The sequence below is a fragment of the Protopterus annectens genome, chromosome 1.part0, assembly GCF_019279795.1.
Source record: "Protopterus annectens isolate FY-2018-M chromosome 1.part0, PAN1.0, whole genome shotgun sequence".
NCBI lineage: Eukaryota > Metazoa > Chordata > Ceratodontiformes > Protopteridae > Protopterus > Protopterus annectens.
This window is the reverse complement of record NC_056725.1, coordinates 1,955,973,009-1,955,994,376: the sequence shown is the minus strand read 5'-3', so window position 1 is coordinate 1,955,994,376 and position 21,368 is coordinate 1,955,973,009. Positions and strand designations below refer to the sequence as shown.

At 45.5% G+C, this 21,368-nt stretch overlaps 1 protein-coding gene across 1 annotated transcript in view; it reads left to right on the top strand.

Moving 5' to 3' along the window:
- Window positions 1-21,368, top strand: part of RNASEH1 (ribonuclease H1) — a gene marked incomplete in the record, with an annotated part of 1,200,073 nt that overhangs the window by 765,128 nt on the left and 413,577 nt on the right. The window contains 1 exon segment of the mRNA XM_044070435.1: window positions 21,262-21,346. Coding sequence (XP_043926370.1) covers window positions 21,262-21,346 — 85 coding nt within the window.

Here is a 21,368-nt window from a genome sequence, read left to right as displayed (position 1 = left end):
GTCTGAAAAAGTTAACAGTTGTCTCGCCTGCAGTAAGCAAATACCACACTGAGACTTCCACCCCTACTGCAACACTTGTTTAGGCCCCAGATCACAACATCCGCCGTTGCCAGTTCTGTGCCCTCTTTAATACGAGAACCATTCGTCATAAAGCTCTTATTGTAGCCAGGTATTTTCGTCTTCCATCTTCGCATTCCGAAATGGCATCAGTCAGCCAACCATCCATAGACATTCTGAAGAAATGTAAGGATAGAGACGGACCACACGAGGCCAAGCTTTCCGACGACTCTACAGCTAAGCAGGTAGTCAGTTCTCCGGAATTCATTGGGCTCTCTTGCAGCCCCTGATGCCCCATTCGGTACCTTCACAGGCCTCTACAGAGACCCTTTTGGAGTCCATTATGCTGCAGAAATCTTCATCTTCCGCACCTTTGCTTGTCTCTACCTCTGTTGGGTCCGGAGCCGTGAAGCAGGCACCAGCTTCCGAGGAGGCCTTTCGCACTACCGATTTCCGACAAATGACGTCTTCTTTTCCGACTACAATTCTTCTCAGGCCTATGGATTCTGTTAGGCCTAGAGGCAAGGCCACTCCCAGGAAATCTACCTGTAGCTACCATGTTACTCCTGCTCCTCCCCAAACTGAAATGCTTATAATGCCAGAGGATCTTATCACCCTTATCAGGGGTAGTCAGGCCACAACTTCTAAAAGGAAAAGAGACTTTTCTCCTGAAATGCTAACAGAATGGGATTCTGAGTTGTCTGATTATTCAGATTTTGAAGGGAAACAACAACCTCTGACTGCTTGAGGATTCAGATGCAGAGGAGTCCATTCCCTCTGCCTCCCCCACCAGAAGATCTTTCCTCTGGGGAAACCCTTCACACCCTCAGGAACATTTCCACTGGGAATCCCCAGGACTTCTCTGTCTAAGAAAAGACTTGAGTTTGGCCATCCCTCCTGTCTTGGAGATGGTTGATGTCTTCCAGGAAGCCAGTCCAACTCCTGATGCCCTCCCACCTGTTCCCAGCAAACCTGACTGGTATTAGAGTTCCTGATTCTCACAAGTACCTGTACAGAAATCCTGCTGCAGACCTGGAGGTCATTACACAGGGACCAAAAGGAGCTAAGGCTAGGTCTACAAAGAATCCTACTCCTTCTGACAAGAACTCCAGAGCTCTGGACAGATGGGGTAAAAAAAAAAAAGTATGCACCTCTGCAACCTTGGTCATCAGAACTCTCAACTGTCAGTTCCACATGTTAAAATAACACACTTTGGAACTGTTAAAAAATGTCTACCTTTCCTGACTGTGCCAATTCAAACGAGTTAGATCTACTTCACTCTACTTGTCAAGTGGCTAAACACTCATTACACTGTGGATATGACTCCCTAGAAGCCTCAAACAGGGCAACAGTGTCAGGATCTGTCATTAGAAGACATGCATGGTTGAAGGAACAACCTCTCCCTGATCATGTCCAATCTAAATTACTTGATGCACCCTTGGATAAGGACCGCTTGTTTGGAGAAAAAGCAAAAGAGGTGCTTAAAAAGATGAAAGACAAAGCAAAATCTATGCAAACAGTAAAGGATTTCCTTCAGGTACAACTTCTTAGGTTCAGCAGGAATTTTCCCTCAAAACACTGATTCTATCTTGCACCTAGCAGTCAGGGGCAAGGTAGGCCCCACAGGGACAGACTACCCAACCTTCCACCCCAGGGACAACGGAGAACCAAACAGTGGACCACTTCCACTCCAAAGGCAGGGAGTTCTAAGCCCATCCTCTATGGCAAAAATTCTCAATGACTCCCTCTGCCCTTTTTTCTCTCACCAAAAACTAGGGGAAGGCTCTCCCTCTGCAAAGATAATTGGCTTTTTGTAACTAAGGACCAATGGGTCTTAAAGATCATTTTTCAGGGATACAAATTGTCGTTCAATGAACTCCCAAGTCTGAGGGTACCCAGACTTGCCTCCATATTAGTGGGCAGAGGCACTGAAAAGTCCAAACTCTTATACCAAGGGGCAGTAGAACCTGCCCCTCAGATCAAACAGGCAAAGGCTTTTATTCCAGACTCTTCCTTGTTCCCAGAAAAGAGGGCACTTGGGCCCCATCCTGGATCTAGTCATTCTGAACACCTTCCTGGTGGTCCACAAATTCAAAATGCTAACCTTACAGCAGCTGCTGCCTATGCTGACAAAAAAAATCCTGGTTAGTAACCCTAGATCCAAAAGATGCCTACCCTCCACACCCCCATTAGGGAGTCCTGCAGAAATTCCTTTGCTTCAGAGCAGGCTCACAACACTTTCAGTTCTCTGTGCTACCCTATGGCTTGTCTACTGCTCCCAGGGTATTCACCAAATGCTTAGCCCCGGCCATAGCCTTCTGCAGACAGAAAAATATACAAATTTACCCTTATCTGGATGACTGCCTCATTCAGGCAGACTGCAAAGAAAAGCTCCTCAAGGACCTCTTTGTCAAATCAAAACCATCCTAACCTCCTTAAGGTACACATTCAACGAGAAAAAAATCAAAGCAAATACCCTCCAGGAAGATCATTTTCTTGGGAGCAGTGCTGGACACAGCATCCCAAATGGCCTTCCTATCCCCAGAAAAGCAGAGCTTCCTGCATCTTGTTTCACCCAGCTGGCTTCCAGAAGTCACCTGACTGCCTGGAAGTTCCTGCAAGCCTTTGGGTACATGGCATCTTGCATCCTAATTCCTCTAGCCAGGCTTCACATGAGAAAATGTCAGTGGTACCTAAAGAACCTTTGGTGTCAGCACACACTGCCTCTAGAGACCTCTCTGATCCCCTGTATAAGGGCTGAATCTGAAGTAGGAGAATTCATTTGTCAGCAACCTGTGGGTATGGATCAGATATCGGATCCGAACCGGCATGGTTTAATCCAGCTATGGATCCGAGCTCCTAGCTCCTCCCCTCACCCATAATGCCCTGCTCTCCCTACATGACCTCAGATCTAGTTTGCCGCGCATGGTAAAGGCTGGGTCGTCAGAGCTCCAAAAGCTAAGTTGTAGTATTCTTTATTAAAGGGTTTTAAAATTTTTAAAACTTTAATTTTGAAAGTTATAGGTTTCCCTTCTGTTTATATCTTTTTTGGGTTAATTTAATATAGTTTTTACCCTCCCCTCGCTGGTTCGTAGTTGGTGTGTGTGTGTGTGTGTGTGTGTGTGTGTGTGTGTGTGTGTGTGTGTGTGTGTGTGTTTGTTTTTTTGGGGGGGGCCTTTGTGTGAGTGTTTTTGTTTATTGTTACTATTTAAAAAAAAAAAAAAAGTGATGTCTGAGGGCCCCAAAGGCTGCTTTTTCAAAGTGCTCCGAGTGTGGCCATAAGCTTTTCCCTGCTGATGGCCAAACTCGGTGCGTTCGATGCCTTGGGGTTGAACACCTCACTTCAGGGTGTTCAGTCTGTGCAGGGTTCAACTCCAGGGCATTGAAGGAGCGGAGGTCGAAGCTGGTCTTGGCGGGACTTGCCCCCGGACTCGGCTTCGGCCCCTGCCCCCTTGGTGGTCACTGCTTCGGCAGTCCCTGCCTTGCCTGCTCCCCCTCCTCCACCCGGGATTCAAACTCCTGCCAAAGGGTCGGAGGAGAGGGAAGCCAGGAAAAAGGACCGGAGAGAGAAGCACCACAAGCGGCGGGCCGAGACCTCCGTTTCTGCCCCGCCGGCTAAGCGGGCTTCTCCTCCGGCCTCTCTGGCTGCTGGCTCTCCCCCTCCTCGGCTCCGGTCCCCGTGCTTTTCACCGGAGCCTGAGAATGAGGAGACCCGGCCTCCTGCGAGGCCATCGAGGCGGCACTCAAGGCCTACCTCGGTAGCCTCGTCGAGGTCTACTTACAGCCTCTCCGATGCTGATCTGGACTGGATGATGCGAAGGTTCATCCAGGCCCAGATGCAGATGGGAGTGCTCCTGCCCCCCCCCCGGGGGGGGGGAGCTCGACCCCCTTTTTTAAGCCCATGCTCCTTCTCCGACCCACTACCCGGGTTCGGAGCGCTCGGAGCCTGGCAGCCTCGGGTGAGTCTGCGCCGACAGTACTGGGTACTTCGGATCCGACCCTGACCTCGAGTCTGTCGGATCCGACCTCTCGGAGCTTTGGCCCGAGCTTCGGATCCGAGGGACTCAGTGTGCCTTCGGCGCCGTCCTTGTTGGAGCGCACTGGTCCCTCGGATCCGAGGGGCTCGGCGCCAGCTCTGATCCGCTCATCGGATCCGAGGGGGAGCCGACTTTCGGATCCTATTGTCGAGGCTGGCTCCCCCTCGGCCTTTGATGTAATGGAGAGGGCTCTGTTGAGGGCATCCGGACCCCCGGCCCTTGCTTCGGCTCCGTCCCGCACTCCATCTGCACTGGGCCAGGCTTCCATCACCCGGCCACTGGGACAGCCTGCTTCACTGCCCCAAGCAGTTCCTGTGGTTCTGGACATTGCTGGTGAGAGCTCCTCGGACAGCCACCCTGAGGAAGCACCTCGCAAGTATTTGTCTAAAAGGAGGCACATAGACTCCCCCGAGTCTTTGACCGAAGACACTGACTTGGAGGAAGGGGAAGGCTCCCCAAGATCACCCCCTGAGGATGTCTCCTTCGGAGATATCATGGAAATGTTATGGATCAGAGGTGGGTGGTCTGCCCCAAAGTCTTCCTCGGGCGAGTCAGTGTTCTTGGAGGCATTTGAAGCGGGCCAGTCTACCTCTTGGGTGTCCCCTCCTGCCGACTCCCTGGTGGACCTTATTACCACCAGGGCGTGGAAGGACCCGGACACCGTGGAGCCAATCCCTAAGAGGCCCGACAGGATCCTTAGCCCCCCTGCTGACCGTGCCCACTGGAGCAAGGGACCCCCGGTAGATGCCATGTTGTCGGCAGCAGCCACTAAGAGTGAACTCGCCCAGGAGAGTCCCTCAGTCCATCCCCCGAGCAAGGAGTCTCGGATGATGGACCATTTGGGGAAGTGAATCTCTAGTTCAGCGACCTTCTCAGTGAGGGCGCTCAACTATTTGGCACACGTCATTAGGATGCAGTGCGATCTTATCAAGGAATACGCTGCATCCCCCCAGAGTCCATATCGGAGGAGGACAAACTTATGCACTCCACCCGTATGGCCACTCTTCGTTCTGTGACACCTCTATGCGGTTATTTTCCCACGCTACCGAGGGAGCCGCTAGAGCTGCGGGAGCGGGCCTAGTCACAAGACGGCAGGCCTGGCTCCGCCACTGCGATTTTCCGGAGCCCTTCAAGGCGTCATTCGCGAACGCCCCCTTTGATGGTTCTGCCCTTTTTGGCAAGACTGTTCGCGATACCTTGGTTCAGAGCGAGAAGGACGGGAAGACGCTGTCTGCTGGAGTCCGCTTCTCTGTGCCCCAGAGGTCCTACTCTAGGAACCAAAAAGGCCAGAAGAAGATGTGGTTCCGGAAGTCGCAGCATTCCCAACCCGCTCCGGACAACCAGTCCTTCCATGGCAGAGGAGGACAGGGAGGACGCCGCCCTAGGGGCAGAGGGGCTCCCAGGAACTTTGGGTCCAGAGAACCCTTCTCTGAACGGCCCACACAGCAACCCTGAGGGGTTGCCCGACTGCTCCACTCTGGAGGCAGTCGGGGGACGTTTCTCGCAGCACCTAGCGGCATGGGAGTCCATTACATCGGACCGCTGGGTACTCCGGATTATATCCAAAGGTTACAAGATCCCCTTTCTTCATGTCCCAAAGTTAAAAATCCTCCCCGATGTTCCACCCGATCAGAGGGAGGCCGCTTCAGCAGAAATTGGCCATCTGCTGAGAAAGAGCCATCCAGCCCGTCCCCCCAGATCGGATCAGGGTTCTACTCCAGGTTTTTTTTAGTGCAAAAAAAGACGGGGGACCCAAGACCCATTCTAGACCTGTCCCTGTTGAACCTATCGGTTCCCAAAGAGAAGTTCCGGATGGTCACTTTGCAGTCCATCCTCCCCCTCTAGGGGAGAATCACTGGATGTGCTCTATAGACCTCAAGGATGCGTACTACCACATTCGGATGGACAGACGATCCAGGAGGTTTCTTCGCTTCCGGCTGGGAGCCAGTTCAGGGTCCTTCCCTTTGGTCTCACCACAGCCCCCAGGGTGTTCACCAAAGTGTTAGCGGCCCACCTGAGGCTTCAGGGGGTGCAGGTCTTTCCGTACCTAGACTACTGGCTTCTCACCGCCCCAACAAGGCATCTACTCTCTTTGGCAAGAGACTCCTTCCTTCGTCTAGCTCCCAAGCTAGGCATCACGGTAAACATAGAGAAGTCCAACCTGGTCCCTACTCAAACAATAGAATTTATAGGAGCCAGGTTAGACACTAGAAATTTAAGAGCCTTTCTCACAACCGACAGGGTTCGGAATCTGCGACTCTAGGTGCGAGCCATCCTTCACTCCAGCTCAACACCTGCGGAATTGGTCCTGAGGGCGCTAGGGTCTATGGCGGCAGCGATTACTCTTCCGCATGCCCGCTTCAACATGCGGGGGTGCTTCAATGGACACTTCAGGTGCAATGGTCATTTCTCTCCCTCCCCCTGTATCATCCCATTGCGATCAGCAAGGCTTGCAAGCGGTCTCTCTTGTGGTGGCTCCATTCTCCGGACCTCCACAGGGGCCGCCCCTTTTGTGCATCTCCCCCTCTCGCCACAGTGACCACGGACGCTTCCCGCCTCGGGTGGGGGGGGCATTTTGCGGGCCGGATGGTCCAAGGCACGTGGAGCGATTCAGAGACCTCCCTGCATATCAGTGTTCTGGAAATGAGGGCGGTGCTCTTGGCGTTGCAAGCACTTCACGCCCTCCTTCCCCTGGGAACAATTGCGATTCAATCAGACAACATGTCAGTGGTCTGGTACATCAACAAACAGGGGGGAACCAGGTCTTACCCTTTATGCCGAGAAGCCATGAGAGTGTGGGAATGGGCGATCTCCACCAACCGCTTTCTCATCGCAATGCATATTCCAGGTCGGACCAACATCCTAGCGGACAAGCTCAGTCGCACCATTCTCTCCCCGTACGAGTGGTCTCTCAAGTAGCGAAACGTATCTTCGCACAGTGGGGGACTCCCTGTTGCGATCTCTTTGCCTCTTTTTTAAACACCAAGTGCAACAGTTTTTTTGCTCTAATCCCCCCTCCAGGGGATTCTCCGAGAGACGTTCTGGTGCATGCTTGGCCTCCCGGTCTTCTTTACGCATACCCCCCTCTACCTCTGATGCTACAAGTACTTCAGAAAGCCTCTCGGTTGGGATGCAGAATGATCCTCATTGCCCCGTTCTGGCCTCGACAGATCTGGTTCCCTTACCTAAGGTCTCATTCAGTGAATCCACCTTGGATTCTAGATCCCATTCCGGATCTGATATCATACCCGTCGAACCTGCCAACTCAGAACCTGGACAACCTGAAGTTGACTGCTTGGCTGCTCCAGTTCCACTCCTAATCAGGACTCCCGGTATCTCGTCCCCAGTTAAGGCCATTCTGGTAGCGGCCCACAAGCCCTCTACCAGAAAAATTTACCGCAGTAAATGGAAGCGTTTCTCCATTTGGGCAGAGCGGCAAGACCTAGATCCTTTCACGGTTCCCCTTCCTTTGGTTCTAGATTTCCTTACTACTCTCTCTAATGATGGCGCCAGTAGTTCCACGGTCAAAGTTCAGCTGGCGGCCATATCTCATTACCATGTTGGACACGATTCAGGGTCTCATGTCGGCTAAGTTATGCAAAACCTTCCTAAAAGGCACCTTTTTGCTCAGACCCCCTGTCAAAGGAACGGTTCCCCCGTGGGATCTTTCCTTGGTACTTCAGGCCTTGACTGCTCCCCCCTTCGAACCTGCGGCCACAGTCTATCTTAAATACTTGTCCTTTAAGACTGCTTTTTTGGTAGCCATTACTTCGGCTAAGAGAGTTTCAGAGCTTCAGGCCCTGTCCATGAAACCACCTTATTTGATTTTTCATCCGGACTGGATGTACCTAAGGATCAATCCCTCCTTTCTTCCTAAAGTAGCTTCGGAAGCAAACATTAATCAGTCCATCAACCTCCCTGTTTTCTTCCCTGAGTATCAAAACAAAGGCGAATACAAGCTGCATTCCTTGGATGTTCACAGGCAGCTTCGTTTTTACCTTCATAGGACAGCTGGTCATAGGCAATCAGACCAGTTGTTCATTTCTTTTGCCAAATTCAATCTGGGTAAACCAATTTCCAAAGTTTCTTTGTCACGCTGGATTTCTCAGTGTATTCTGTTGGCGTACCAAGCCTCTGGGAGGCCCGCACCGGAGGGAGTCCATGCTCATTCGACCCGGTCTGTCTCTACTTCAGCGGCCTTTAAGTCTAGGGTTCCTCTGGATGACATTTGTTCAGCAACCACTTGGGCCTCATCTCATACCTTTATTACTCATTACAAGCTGGACGTCACTTCTAGAGGTAGAGCATCCTTTGGCTCCGCGGTGCTCCGGAATATCCTTCCATGATGGCCACCCAAGATTCAGGTAGCTGGGGACTCTGTCCCACAGGTTGCTGACAAATGAATTCTCCTACTTCAGATTTAGAAGTTATGTACTTACCATAACGTTCCATCTGAGTAGGTGGATTCATTTGTCTGCAACCATCCCACCCTCCTATCCCCCTGGCCTTGTCAGTTTCCTGCATAGGGTGTGTTACCCTTTGGTTAGGGTAGTTGGTGCAGGGCAAACTCGATCTGAGGTCATGTAGGGAGAGCAGGGCATTATGGGTGAGGGGAGGAGCTAGGAGCTCGGATCCATAGCTGGATAAACCATGCCGGTTCGGATCCGATATCGGATCCATACCCACAGGTTGCAGACAAATGAATCCACCTACTCCGATGGAACGTTATGGTAACTACATAACTTCTACATTTCTTTGGTGGGCAGGGTCCTGTGCCCAGAACAAGGATCTTTCCTTCACCCATTGCCCAACCGGGCAAACGATCAACACTGATGCCTCAGACATAGCTTGGGGTGCTCATCTAGAAGGTAGGTACACACAGGGTCTTTGGGATTCACAGCCAGCTTCCCTTGCACATCAACCAGAAGGAAATTATGGCAGTACAAAATGCTCTGACTTCCTTCAAACTCCATCTCAAGGCCGGGGTTCTTCTTATCAAAACAGACACCACAGTAATGTGGTACATCAACAAACAGGGAGGAACCCAATCTTGCCCTCTGTGCAGGCTAGCCATGAACCTCTGGCTGTGAACGGCCTCTTCCATGGGACTACACCTGATAGCCCAATACTTACCAGGGGTCAGCAATACTCTTGGCAGACCACTTAAGCAGAAACTTACTGGACCCCCACGAATGGCAGCTCCACAGAAAAATCTTTTTACAAATCACTCGGGCATGGTAGGCTCCGGAGGTGGATCTCTTTGCTTCGCATCTCAACCATCAGCTGAAAACGTTCTGTACCGAAGGTGGATGCATTGATCTCCCCCTGGAACACACTGTTTGTGTACGCATTCCCTCCTTTGCCTCTTATTCCAAAGGTACTGATCAAAATAAGGGAGGAGAAGCCAAAGGCCATCCTCATTGCTCCAGTTTGATCCAGACAACATTGGTACACTTTACTGCGCAGTCTGACCTTACAGCCTCCCAGGCAGCTTCCCCCGATATCCGACCTCTTAACTCAAGTGAGGGAGTGTGCTGCACCCAGATTTGCAGACTCTCAAAACTATCAGCATGACTAATCTAAAGGAAAATAAGGGGCCCCTGTTAAGCAAACAGGTTCTAGACATTCACAGAGGCCAGAAGGCCCAGCACCAGAAAATCTTGCGCATGAAAATGGAAAAGATTTTGCTCTTGGAGCCAGTCCAGAGGGGGCAATACTTCAGTCTTCAATCCCTCTTATCCTGGACTACCTAGCGGAGCTACTTAACAGTAGCCTGTCCTTCTCTGTTAAAATCCACGCCTCAGCAATTTCGGCTCATTTTGATACAGAAAAGCCCCTGTTCTCCCATATGATTAAACAATTCCTCAGAGGGGATTCTAATATCAGACCTCCCAGAAGGCCACCCACTCCAGCCTGGGACCTGAATTATGTCTTTGAAGAACTAACTTTACCACCCTTCGAACCATCTGCTTCAGCAGAGCTAAGATTTCTCTCCTGGAAGACTGCTTTTCTCCTAGCTATCACCTAAGCCAGGAGAGTTTCAGAACTTCAGGCACTGATGGCCATTTAGCCCTTCATCTTCCATGCTGACAGGGTCTCCCTGAGGACTAATCTCTCCTTTATGCCCAAGGTGGTATCTAATGTAACTCTGTCAGGCCATACATCTACCCACCTTTCCTCACCCCCAAAACAAGGAGGAAATTCTGCACTCACTAGACATGCACAGACTGTTCTGATACTATCTGGATCGTACTAAATCCTTCAGGAAAACAGACCAACTACTTGTCAGCTTTGCCCCAGTTGCAGAAGGGAAATCCATTTCCAAATGGATATCACACTGTATCCATTTCTGCTACAGATTGCATGGGAACCCCCCCAGGTCTGTTTGTACCCATTCCACTAGGGAAGCATCCACTTCCACATTATTCCTCAGAAGAGTTCCCACCAGGAACATCTTGGAAGCTGCCACCTGGACATCTGTCAGTACCTTTACCAAGCATTACCTCTGTTTTCTAAGGCTAGGGCAGGGTTTGCTTCTGCAGGGCATACTGACCCATTCCTAGGTCTCTTACTAAGCCTACTTACCCCTCTCTTCAGCTTTGGGAATCCTTCCACAGGCGATGACTGCAGCAGTGAAACACGAAGAACATCGTACAGATGTGTACACTTACCATAAATGTAGATGTTTGTGTGTATTCACTGTTGCAGTCCTGGTTTCCCACCCTCTTTCCCCTTATCTTTTTTCTAGGGAGACTAGTTTCAATAGGTGGCTTTTAGCCACCAGGACCACTTTACCATATTTACTTGGGCCTCTGACAGGTTAGGGCAAGAAAAACTGATGCAATGGTGTTGGCTGCTCTCCTTTATAGCACTGACATCCTGATGTCAGGCAGCATGCGATAGCAGCCGATGGAAAAAAACATTTGATTCTGGTATTCGGGCCGGCCAAGGGTACCACAGCAGGGATAACCCACAGGTGGTGACTGCAGCAGTGAATACGCTCTAACATCTATATTTATGGTAAGTGTACACAACTGTACTTTTTTTTTGTTATTCCAGCCATACAGAGAATTTCCATACGCCTTTTCCCCTTCAGCAAGCTGCAAATTTACCTCAGCTGCAGATGAGACTCCTGTGACCATTTTTGGTTTCCCAAACTATTTATCTTTTTTTGTCTCCCAGTGGTGTAGTGCCCTACACAGTCACCATGCCCAGGGTTTAGGCATGTTCTGTGCAGGTGTTGGCGTGCCCTTGGCAGGCTTGGAACTTATGGTCTCGACCATATGGGGTTTGAACTTGTACAAGTTTGACTATGGGATAGGAACCCTGTTAGATCCTGTCAGCACCTTGATCTGGCTCTGCTTCAGTGTATTCTTTGTGGAACAGTTTGAGCTTTTTGATCTTTATTGCTTTCCCTTGCCCTAGTTAACATGTATAGTATAGTGTACTAGTGAAGGCGGATAGGTAGGAAGATTTAGTATTGAGCGTTGGGCTTCCCTTCTTTTTTTTTTGTGCATCATTCTGGCCTTTTTCCTGGGTCTTAGCCTTAGAGTAGTGCAGGTTTTATTTATTTTTTGTTTAGTGTGGTTAAGATAGTAGTGTTTGTTATGGATAAATGTTTTAAAAAATTGTATTCTGCAGACACAAGTTACCATCTCAGGACTTGCAGGATGTGTGCATATTGTTAGCGGTTGCCCATCTGGACTCCTCTTGCTTGATATGCCAGGAGTTTGGGTCCAGGCAGTCAACGAGCAGCTAGCCAATTTGGTCATTAAGAGCCTTATTCCCACTGGTCCATCTACTTCTGCTCCCTCTGTTCCAAAACATGGAGTCCAACAAGCACTGCCCATCTAGAGACTCCAAGACCTCCGGGGGGGGGGGGTCAAAAAAAGACCTCTGTTTCCACTCCAGGTCCATCTTTGGGGTTGCCAGACCCAAAGGTCCTGTGACTTTCAGGTGTCCCAGCAGGTTCAACCGATTGCGTTTTGGGTCAACTACAAGCAAGGCTCTGGCTCTGAGTCTTCCTGGGCGCACTTTTTGGTTAAAGGGAATCCTGGTTGGATAGTTTCTCCCTTCTTGTCCACTCCACTGGAGTGGTCATTGAAGTCACCTTCCCTACCCCGGTTCTGGGTCTCCAACTCAGATCTGGGAGACAGGTTCCTCATCTAAGCAACCCTCCAATCACCACCCCCGGTCTGCTTCGACTGCCCAGTCAAGGTCAGTGCACAGTATCAAAGCTTCTGATTTGGAGCATCTCAAAGTCCTTTTTGCAGACTTGGATGCAATTGTATCCCTTTTGCTCATGGACTAATTCCCTGAACCTCGGCTCCATCTCTATTCTCAGGCCTGCCTGGATTCCCACCCTCTGTATCTGATCTGAAAGCTTGACTGTCTTCGGCTGTGGCTTCTTCCTTGGTCTCATCGACTTGGATTACTTCAGGGCCAACCTGACCTCTGGCTGTGGCATAGATGCTTGTTTGTCTCGGTCAACAGTCTGTGCTTCAGGTTCATCCCTCCAGCTTGGATCTTTTCCAATCGAAAGCTCGACTCTGGTCTTGATGGAGTGAGCTGTACCCCCCCCCCCTCCCAAGTATCTTCGAATACTGCTACCCTGAGTTCCAGGAGGCTAGCGTCCACTCCTGTCTTCATTGTGGGGAGGATGTACTCCTTTAAGGAAATGAGTCAGGTGTCCCCAGCCAGTGTTGCATCCTATTTCTTGTCTGGACCTGGCATCAGTAATCTGTCTGCTCCTGGACAGCCTGTGCCAGTTGAGCTCTGTTCCACTCCCACAGCAGAGCTTTCTGCTTCATCTCCCCCACCTCTGGATTTACTAGAATAAGAGGTGTGGTGTAAGGGGAAGCAGTTTGACTCCCTGAAGGAGTTTGTCATAGAAGATACTGACCTCGAAGATGGAGACTGGTCCCCCAAGTCTGTGTGGAATGACTCCTCTTTTGGCAGTCTCTTGGAGCTTCTTCACCAACGTGGGGGCTGGACCCCTGAAGTGCCCTCTCTATAGGAGTCATTTTTTGGATTCCTTTGGCATGAGCCATCCATGACTTGGATGGTTCCCCCTCCAAACATGCTTATAGACTTGGTGTCCTGGAGGACAAGGAAGGAACTCAATGCAGTGGAGCCCATTCACAAGAAGCCCAATAAAATTCTTGAGTCTCCCAAGGATCAATAGCTTTGTGGTAAGGGTCCAGCCGTGGATGTGATTGTGGTGGCAGAGACCACCAAAAAGGAAATCTGAGGGAGAGTACCTCTGTCCATTCCCCAAATAGAGTCTCTCAGGCTTTGAACTTTTTAGGGAAACACTCGTACGCCTCAACCATGTTCATTTTGAGAGGTGTCTGTTATTTCACCCTTGACTAGACTCCAATGTGATCTGGTGTTTAAAGTTTTGAGGAATGCAAAGATGGAGTAGTTTCCAGAGATTTTAAAGATGCTGGAGACTGTCTACTCTGTCACTCACCAATGCTTCCATGAGGCTTCTTTCCAATGCAGATGGTGGACTGAGCAGCTGGCTCTGGCATTGCCCATACATTGCCAAGCTTGGATTGGATTGTTACTTTACAGATTTCCAGGTGATTTTTATTAATGACCTGCTTGCTGGCTGTTCCTTATTTGGGCTAATTAAGGATGTGTAAGGGTAGATGCCATCTGCCATAGGGGTGCATTTTGCTACCTCTTAGTGAACCATTTTGAGGAATTGGAAGAGGGCAAACATCTCTTTAAAAAGTAGCAGCAGTCTTTCCAGGGCACTCCGTCATGTGGGTTCCTCCCAAGACTGGGGAGGGACCATAATGGACGCCACCCACAGGGCAGGGGAACAGTCCGCAGAAACAGGGCTTCTGCTGGGCCTTCTCCAGCAGGCCCTTTCAGTGGCCCTGAAGGGTTGGCCTGGCTGTCCTCCGAAGGCAGTCGTGGGGGGGTGTCACTTGGCTGTTCACGCAGAAACTTAAGGAGGCCTCTCAGACCACCTGTCCAGTCAGACAGCAGACAGCATTAGAGATTCAGAAGCTGCTTCCAAATAGCGATCCAAGAGGTACCACTGGACCTATAGTGCAGTCCATTCTACCTCTGCTGGGGAAGGACAAATGGATGTATGATGGACTTCAAGGATGCCTACCATCATATCAATATAGGTGTTCCAGGAGGTTCTGCATTTTCAGCTGAGAGCTAATCACTACCAATTTAGGGCTCTGCCATTTGGTTTCTGAATGTCCAACAACCCAAAGACTGCAGTGGCGTACTGGTATCACTAAAAGTCCTTGCAAGGCAGACTGCATGGGTCTAGTTGACCTATACCAGGAAATAAGATTTTCCAGATGAAGATGAAAGTGATGCAGGGGTAAACAAAGCATTATTAGGAAGTTGTAGATTGTAGTTTGATTTGAGACTGCCACTACAGACTCCACAAGATATTTGTAATATGAAGGAATTTGGAGACACCTGTAAGTTAATGGACATCAGAGTTCTACGCCAGCTTTAAGCATTTTGTACTTTAATCAAGTTTACCAGTTAAAGAAGACATGCCAGTTTGACCCCTTCACTGCAGGTGAAGCTAGTCTGGCTGTAATTTTGTAATCCCAATCGAATGCTAATTGCATTGTAGTCTCACTGGGTGAAATTTGGCCACTAAAGTAATGTTAAAGGCTTTTTCACAGGAGGAGTGTGCTTCTAGTGCATGTATTGGTAATGTGGCCACTTGAACTTTGGTTCCCCTCTTCTTTGGCCATTATCAGTTTAAATGTGATTTCCAGGGGATGGTTTGAGGATTTTTTTTTTCTTTTAGAAGGAATGTTGACATATATAAATATATCTGTGTGTGTGTGTGTGTGTGTGTATGTATGTATATATGTATATATGTATATATATATATATATATATATATATATATATTATATGTGTGTATAATTAAATAATGTATATATATATATATATATATATATATATGTGTGTATAATTAAATAATGTGTATATATATATATATATATATATATATATATATATATATATATATATATATATATATATATAATGTATACATATGTCTGAGAGTAAAAGAGTAATAAACACACTAGTGACCACTAAAATATGGTATTGTAGCAAGAAACGCCAATACTGCCTTCACAACCAATGGCATAGACCAGGCGATACATTGTAAAAAAACTTTTATTGTGTTTTATTTATTAGATGAGTGCTTTCGGATCTCACTCTGATCCTTCCTCATATCTAAAGTCACTCAGCACGAACTTCATTAAAAGCTATCACATAAGCAATCAAACATGTCTTCTCTGTCTACGCCCCCTCATGGCTGGTGTCAGTAGAAAATTAGAGTTCACGCTGAGAATTTTTCCGCTTGTTAATGCCCCAGTCCATGACATCTCTGCTAGTTCTTTTTGATTAACATCTCCTGCCTGTGGATTCTCTTTCATGACCTGTAGAGTTCTAAAATAAAATCTGTATCCTGGGTACTCCTTCAGATGTTTGACTAGAGGGTTTTTAAGATCATTTAATGTCAGTCACTGACCTGCTTTAATATCCTCTTCTTTAACTGTCTTGTAGTTTTACCTATGTAAAAAACTATCACATGTAGCAAAGGTATACAACATTACTTGTGCAATCCACATAAAACTTAAAATATATATAATCTATCTGTTTATTGGGTGTTTCAAGCTCTGTTAATATGTTTGCATCCAGTACATGTCAGACAAGGAAAAGTACCCTGTCCATCAGAGATGAGTTTTCTGTATTCCAGTGGTTTGACATAACTACGTTTCCACTGATTCATAAGGGTAAATTTCAGTCTTTCACCTACGATCTGTCTTATTTCTTCATCACTGGCCGATATTTTCCAGTTTCTCATTATTCTCACAAATATATTTAATATCACTTGAATACTTCAGAACTATTCTAGTTCTGGGTATACTCCTTCGTTTCTGCTCTTTCAAGTGATTGTCATTAACAGTATCCTTACATGTCTTATGTTTTTCTTTTATCTGTCCGCATCTTCTTAACTTGAGCTTGCATATTTCAAACTTCTTGTTCTTTATATCCTCTTCTAAATTATTCTCCCAGCTGGTCCACCGCTTCTAAGTCCATTTCCTTGATATGCAGCCTGGAAGTTCTTAATATTTGTCCCTTCAAAGTATTTATATGCCTAGGATGCCTATTTGAAAATGACAGAAGATTATTCCTTCAGAATTCCTTATGATGTAAGCATGTATCTTTGTCTGTTGGCATCTTGTATCAATCAGACGTCGGTCCTCCTCTTGTCTAGTAAACCTGAGGAAATCAGAAGTTCTTTCTAAATATTGTTGAAATTCCTGTAACTCTTCTATTGTGCCATCTCATAATATATAGATATCGACAAACTGCCAATAAAACCTCAATTGCTCTTGGAATGGATTATTATGGAGTATATGGCAATCCTCCCACTGTGCCACTACCAAGCTGGCATTAACTACTGGAACAGGGGTTTCCATAACTGTTGTCCATTGCCGTTTATAAAATTTATCCTCAAACATAAAAATATTGTGTTCTAATATAAATTCCAGTAGGACACAGAAGATTGATCTTGGTCATTTCGTATTCACTCTCTTGTAAGTATTTCTGACAGCATTCTTCCCATAATAGTTGGGCATCACTGTAAACAAAATTTGAATGTCCATAGTGACCATTAGATACCTTTTAACTGCATTCCTCTTTCAATAAATTGATTCTGTGCTGTTAGGAAATCTCATGTCCCTTAGTGATGGATTTTTATTAATATGGTTTTGAGTTGTTCAACATATGTGGGTGGTGGTTCCATGGACCAACCCACTCCCGCCACAGTGGGATGCATTGGCGGATCCACTTGATCCTTGTGTATCTTAGGCAGAGCATTAAAAACAAGTATCAACGGATGGCAAATTGTGTGATTTTCCTACACATAAGTAAAGTATTATCTAAGGCTTTTATTTTCTCTACTTGACTCCTGCTGATGGACATAAAGGTTTTATCCTGTTCCAGCAATTTTATAACTTTATTCATATTTGCATCTGTCTAATAACATCACGGAGCTGCCTTTATCAGCTGGGCTTATAATCAGTTCAGTATTAAAATGAAGCTCTTTCAAAGCTTGACTTTCTGCTTAATTTAAGTTGTAAAAATGGTGGCGTTTGTGTAAACATCTGCTAATTTAATCTTCACAAACCTTTACAAATGTTTCTACTGTTTGATCTCTTCTGAGGAACAAAGGTACTTGGTCTCCTGAACAACTGTTGTATTTCCTTCATCATTCTTATATATACTGTTGAGCATTACTTCTCTTGCAAAGAGCTTTAAACGTCAAGTGACATCTAATGTTGAGCCAACTGATGGAATATATCAAAGTCCATAATTCAATAAATTCAGATGGAATTCATTCAGAGAAAAACTTGATAAATTCACAACCAAGTCTTCATGAATTGAGTGTGATTCTTGTCTCTGCTTTCCAATGACAATTTCCTTCCGTCTTCCCCTGCTCACCGATCGTGAGCCCAGATTTTTCAGATTCTTTCATCTGCAGGGGGATTGCTGGAAAAACCGAAGTGAGCATAGAGTTCATCTTGTACCTGGCTCCTAAGTCAGCAACTTCCACATTCTGCTTATATTTATCATTCTCTGATGGAGTACTAGAACTGGTATCTGATCTTAGCTGGCGAGACTGTTGTATTAGTAAAGTGGGTGAAGCAGAACTTTCTCCTTATTTTGATCTATATCTTGAAAATGCTTATCTAACATATACATATCTGCTTTGTTCCTGTTCTGTGGCCATGTAAAAACATATCCATTGCAGAAATTCATAGTCTCTTAACAGTAATCTGTTGTAACTTAACTTCATACAGAGAGATTCTGGAAATATATACTTACTAGTTTGTTCACATATATCTCATCATTGTATATTGTTTCAGTATCTCTCTCTGTTTGTGTCACTTTAATTCTTGTTCTTTTTGTTTGAAATATTCAATTAACAGTTTAATGCAACTGAAACTCTCCTCCAAGTTCAGTTGTTCCCATTTCTTCATGAGGTCCGGGTGTGCATCACCATATGTGGGCATCACTAATATACGAAGACCCCTTGGAATCCCTTGGTGGTGAAGGCACACCACCAAATGTAGGCATTGGCATTGCAGCCTCTTTAATTCATAAAAATTATCTCCAGCACTTGCGCCATGTTAAAAAAAAAAAAAAAAAGAGCCAGTACTTTTCCTTTCTCAATATTCTGTATGTCCATCTCAGCAAGACTCAAGTTTAAAAGGGGATTAGCATTCAGATGTAACAAATTCATGGTATTCTCCTGAATAATATTTCCCCTTTGTGAATGAGATAAATGATCTATTCCTCTAGTTTTGTTGCATTCCTTCTATGCTGTTAATATTTCCGGTTAATAAATGTGGTTGGTGAAATTCTAGTTCTGTTTCATCACATTGTATACCCTCAGCCATGTGCAGTAACTTGTGGCAAGCAAAATAATAAGAAATCCAAGACTCCCCAGCTACAGCTCCACGAACTGTAGAGTCTCTGGTTTCTTCTTAGCTGTTTTTCTTGAAATAAGAGTAAGCACACCAGCGACCACTAAAATGCAGTGTTGTAGCTAGAAACAAACAGCAAGAAACACTGATACTGCCAACCCAACCAATGATGTAGACTGTAGATGCTTTTGGTTACGTGATGGCTTTTAATGAAGTTTCTTCTGGGTAATTTTAGATCTGAGGAAAGATTCGAGTGAGATCCAAAAGTGCTCATCTTATTTTAATTTGTTTTATTAAAGTTCGTTATAACGTATTGTCCCATATAGCCGAAGGCGTCCCATTGTGGCAGGAATGGCCTGGTCCATGGAACCCGCGTCCATATATGTTTATCCACTCAAAGGCATATTAATGAAAATACCATTGGTCCTAATGGAGACTCAAGATTTTCTAACAGCATTGAATGAATTTATTGAAAGAAGGAATGAAGTTAAAAGGTATCTAATGGTCACTATGGGCATTCAGTTTGTTTACAGTGATACCTAACAATTATGGGAAGAATGTTGTCAGAGAAATACTGAGTGAGTGAATATGAAATGACCAGGATCAATCTTGTGTGTTCTACTGGAACTTGTATTAGAACACAGTATTTTTATGTTTGAGGTTAAATTTTATAAACGGCAATGGGGAGTAGTTATGGAAACTCCCAGTGCCAGTAGTTATGCCAACTTGGTGTTGACACTGTGGAAATATTCCCATATACTCCACAATAATCCATTCCAAGAGCAATTAAGGTTTTATTAGTGGTTTGTTGACATTTCTATATTGTTGGGATAACACAATAGAACACTTAATGGAATTTCAGCAATATTTACGAAGAACTTCTGATTCCTCTGGTGTACCAAACAAGATAAAGACCCCTTGATGTCAATTGATCCGCGATGCCAACGGACAGATAAATGCACGCTTACATTGTAAGGAATGCTGGAGGAATAATCTTGTGTCATGATCAAGTATGCATCCTGGGCATATAAATAACATTTTGAAGGGACAACTATTAAGAACTTCCAGGCTGCATACCAAGGAAACAGACTTCTTAGAAGTGATTAACCAGATGGGAGAACAGTTTAGAAGGAGAGGATATAAAGTGCAAGAAGTTCGAAATATGCACCATCAAGTTAAGGAGACGCTGACCGATAAAGGAAAACCATATTTAAGACATGTAAGGAAACAGTTAATGATCACGTGAAAGAGCAGAAACAAAGGCGTGTACCCAGAACTAAAATGGTTCTAAAGTATTCAAGTGATATTAAATATATTTGTGGATAATGAGAAACTGAAAAATATTGGCCACTGATGAAGAAATAAGACATGTAGGTGAAAGGCTGCAATTTACCTTTAGGAATCGGTGGAACCTTATGTCATAAACCATTGGAATTTAGAAAGGTCATCTCTGATGGACATGGTACTTTTCTTTGTTGATGTACTGGATGAAAACATATTTCAAGGGAACAGAGCTTTAAACCTCTAATAACAGGTAGGTTATATTCGTTAAAGTTTTATGTCAGTTGTACAATGAGGAACGTTGTTTACCTTGCTATGTGTGATTCTTGCGATAGTTGTAAAATAGTTAAAAGTACGAGACAGTTAAAGGAGAGGATATCAAAGCATGTCAGTGACATTAAATCATTTTAAAAATCCTATAGTCAAATATCTGAAGGAGCACCCAGGACAGATTGTATTTTAGAGCTCTACAAGTTATGAAAGAGGATCCATGAGGAGATGTTAGCAGTCAAGCAGAACTGACAGAGATGTCATGGGTTGGGGTGTTACAAGTGGACAAATTCCCAGGTTTGAACTCTAATTTTCCATTGAAACCAGCCCTGAGGGAGCATAGACTGAGGAAATGAGTTTGATTGGTTACTGATGTAACTAATGAAGTTCACACTGAGTAATTTTAGATCTGAGGAAGGGGCAGAGTGAGATCCGAAAGCACACAAGCTGTTTGCGCTTTTTTTTTTAATATATCATTTGGTCTATGCTATTGGTTGTGGAGGCGGTTTTGGTGTTACTTGCTGTTTGTGTGTATAATTCATTTTTTATTTATTTATTTATTTATTTATTTTTTGGTAGTGTTCCTTTGTGTGGATACATTTAATTGCTATCTGATTATGCACTCGAAAGTGGTATGAATGTTTGGGGTGAATTGTTATGTATATAGCAGATTCAGACCTCTCAACCAATTGAAGACAAATTTCAACAGAATCGGGGAGAAGTCAAGAAAAAATCAGGGACAATCGGGGACACTTAAAATATTAGTGCTATTAACTTGAAACATTGACAGAATCGGAGCATATGAATTAGTACACATTATCTGAAGTAAAAGAAGTTTATAACTCTTAATTGTTGTCATTATTAAGTGTAATTCACCTCCTTTCCTCCAAATGTCACTAGTTTTAGGAGGGATTAAGAGGGACAGAGTTAAAATTTGAGTCAAAATCAGGCATGTCCCTGAAAATCAGGGACAGTTGAGAGGTATGAGCAGATTTTCTGTTTTATCCAGCCAGTTGTGTATTTATACTTATTTTTAGTGACCGTTAATGATAGAGGCACATACCTTATCCTTTGACTTCATAATGTCCTCTTCTAAAAATGTATCTCTCTATATTTAGGCAGCCTGCCAAGCGATTGAACAAGCAAAAAAACAGGATATCAAGAAACTTGTTATTTACACAGATAGTAAATTTACAATTAATGGTAAGTTCCATTATTTGTTTTG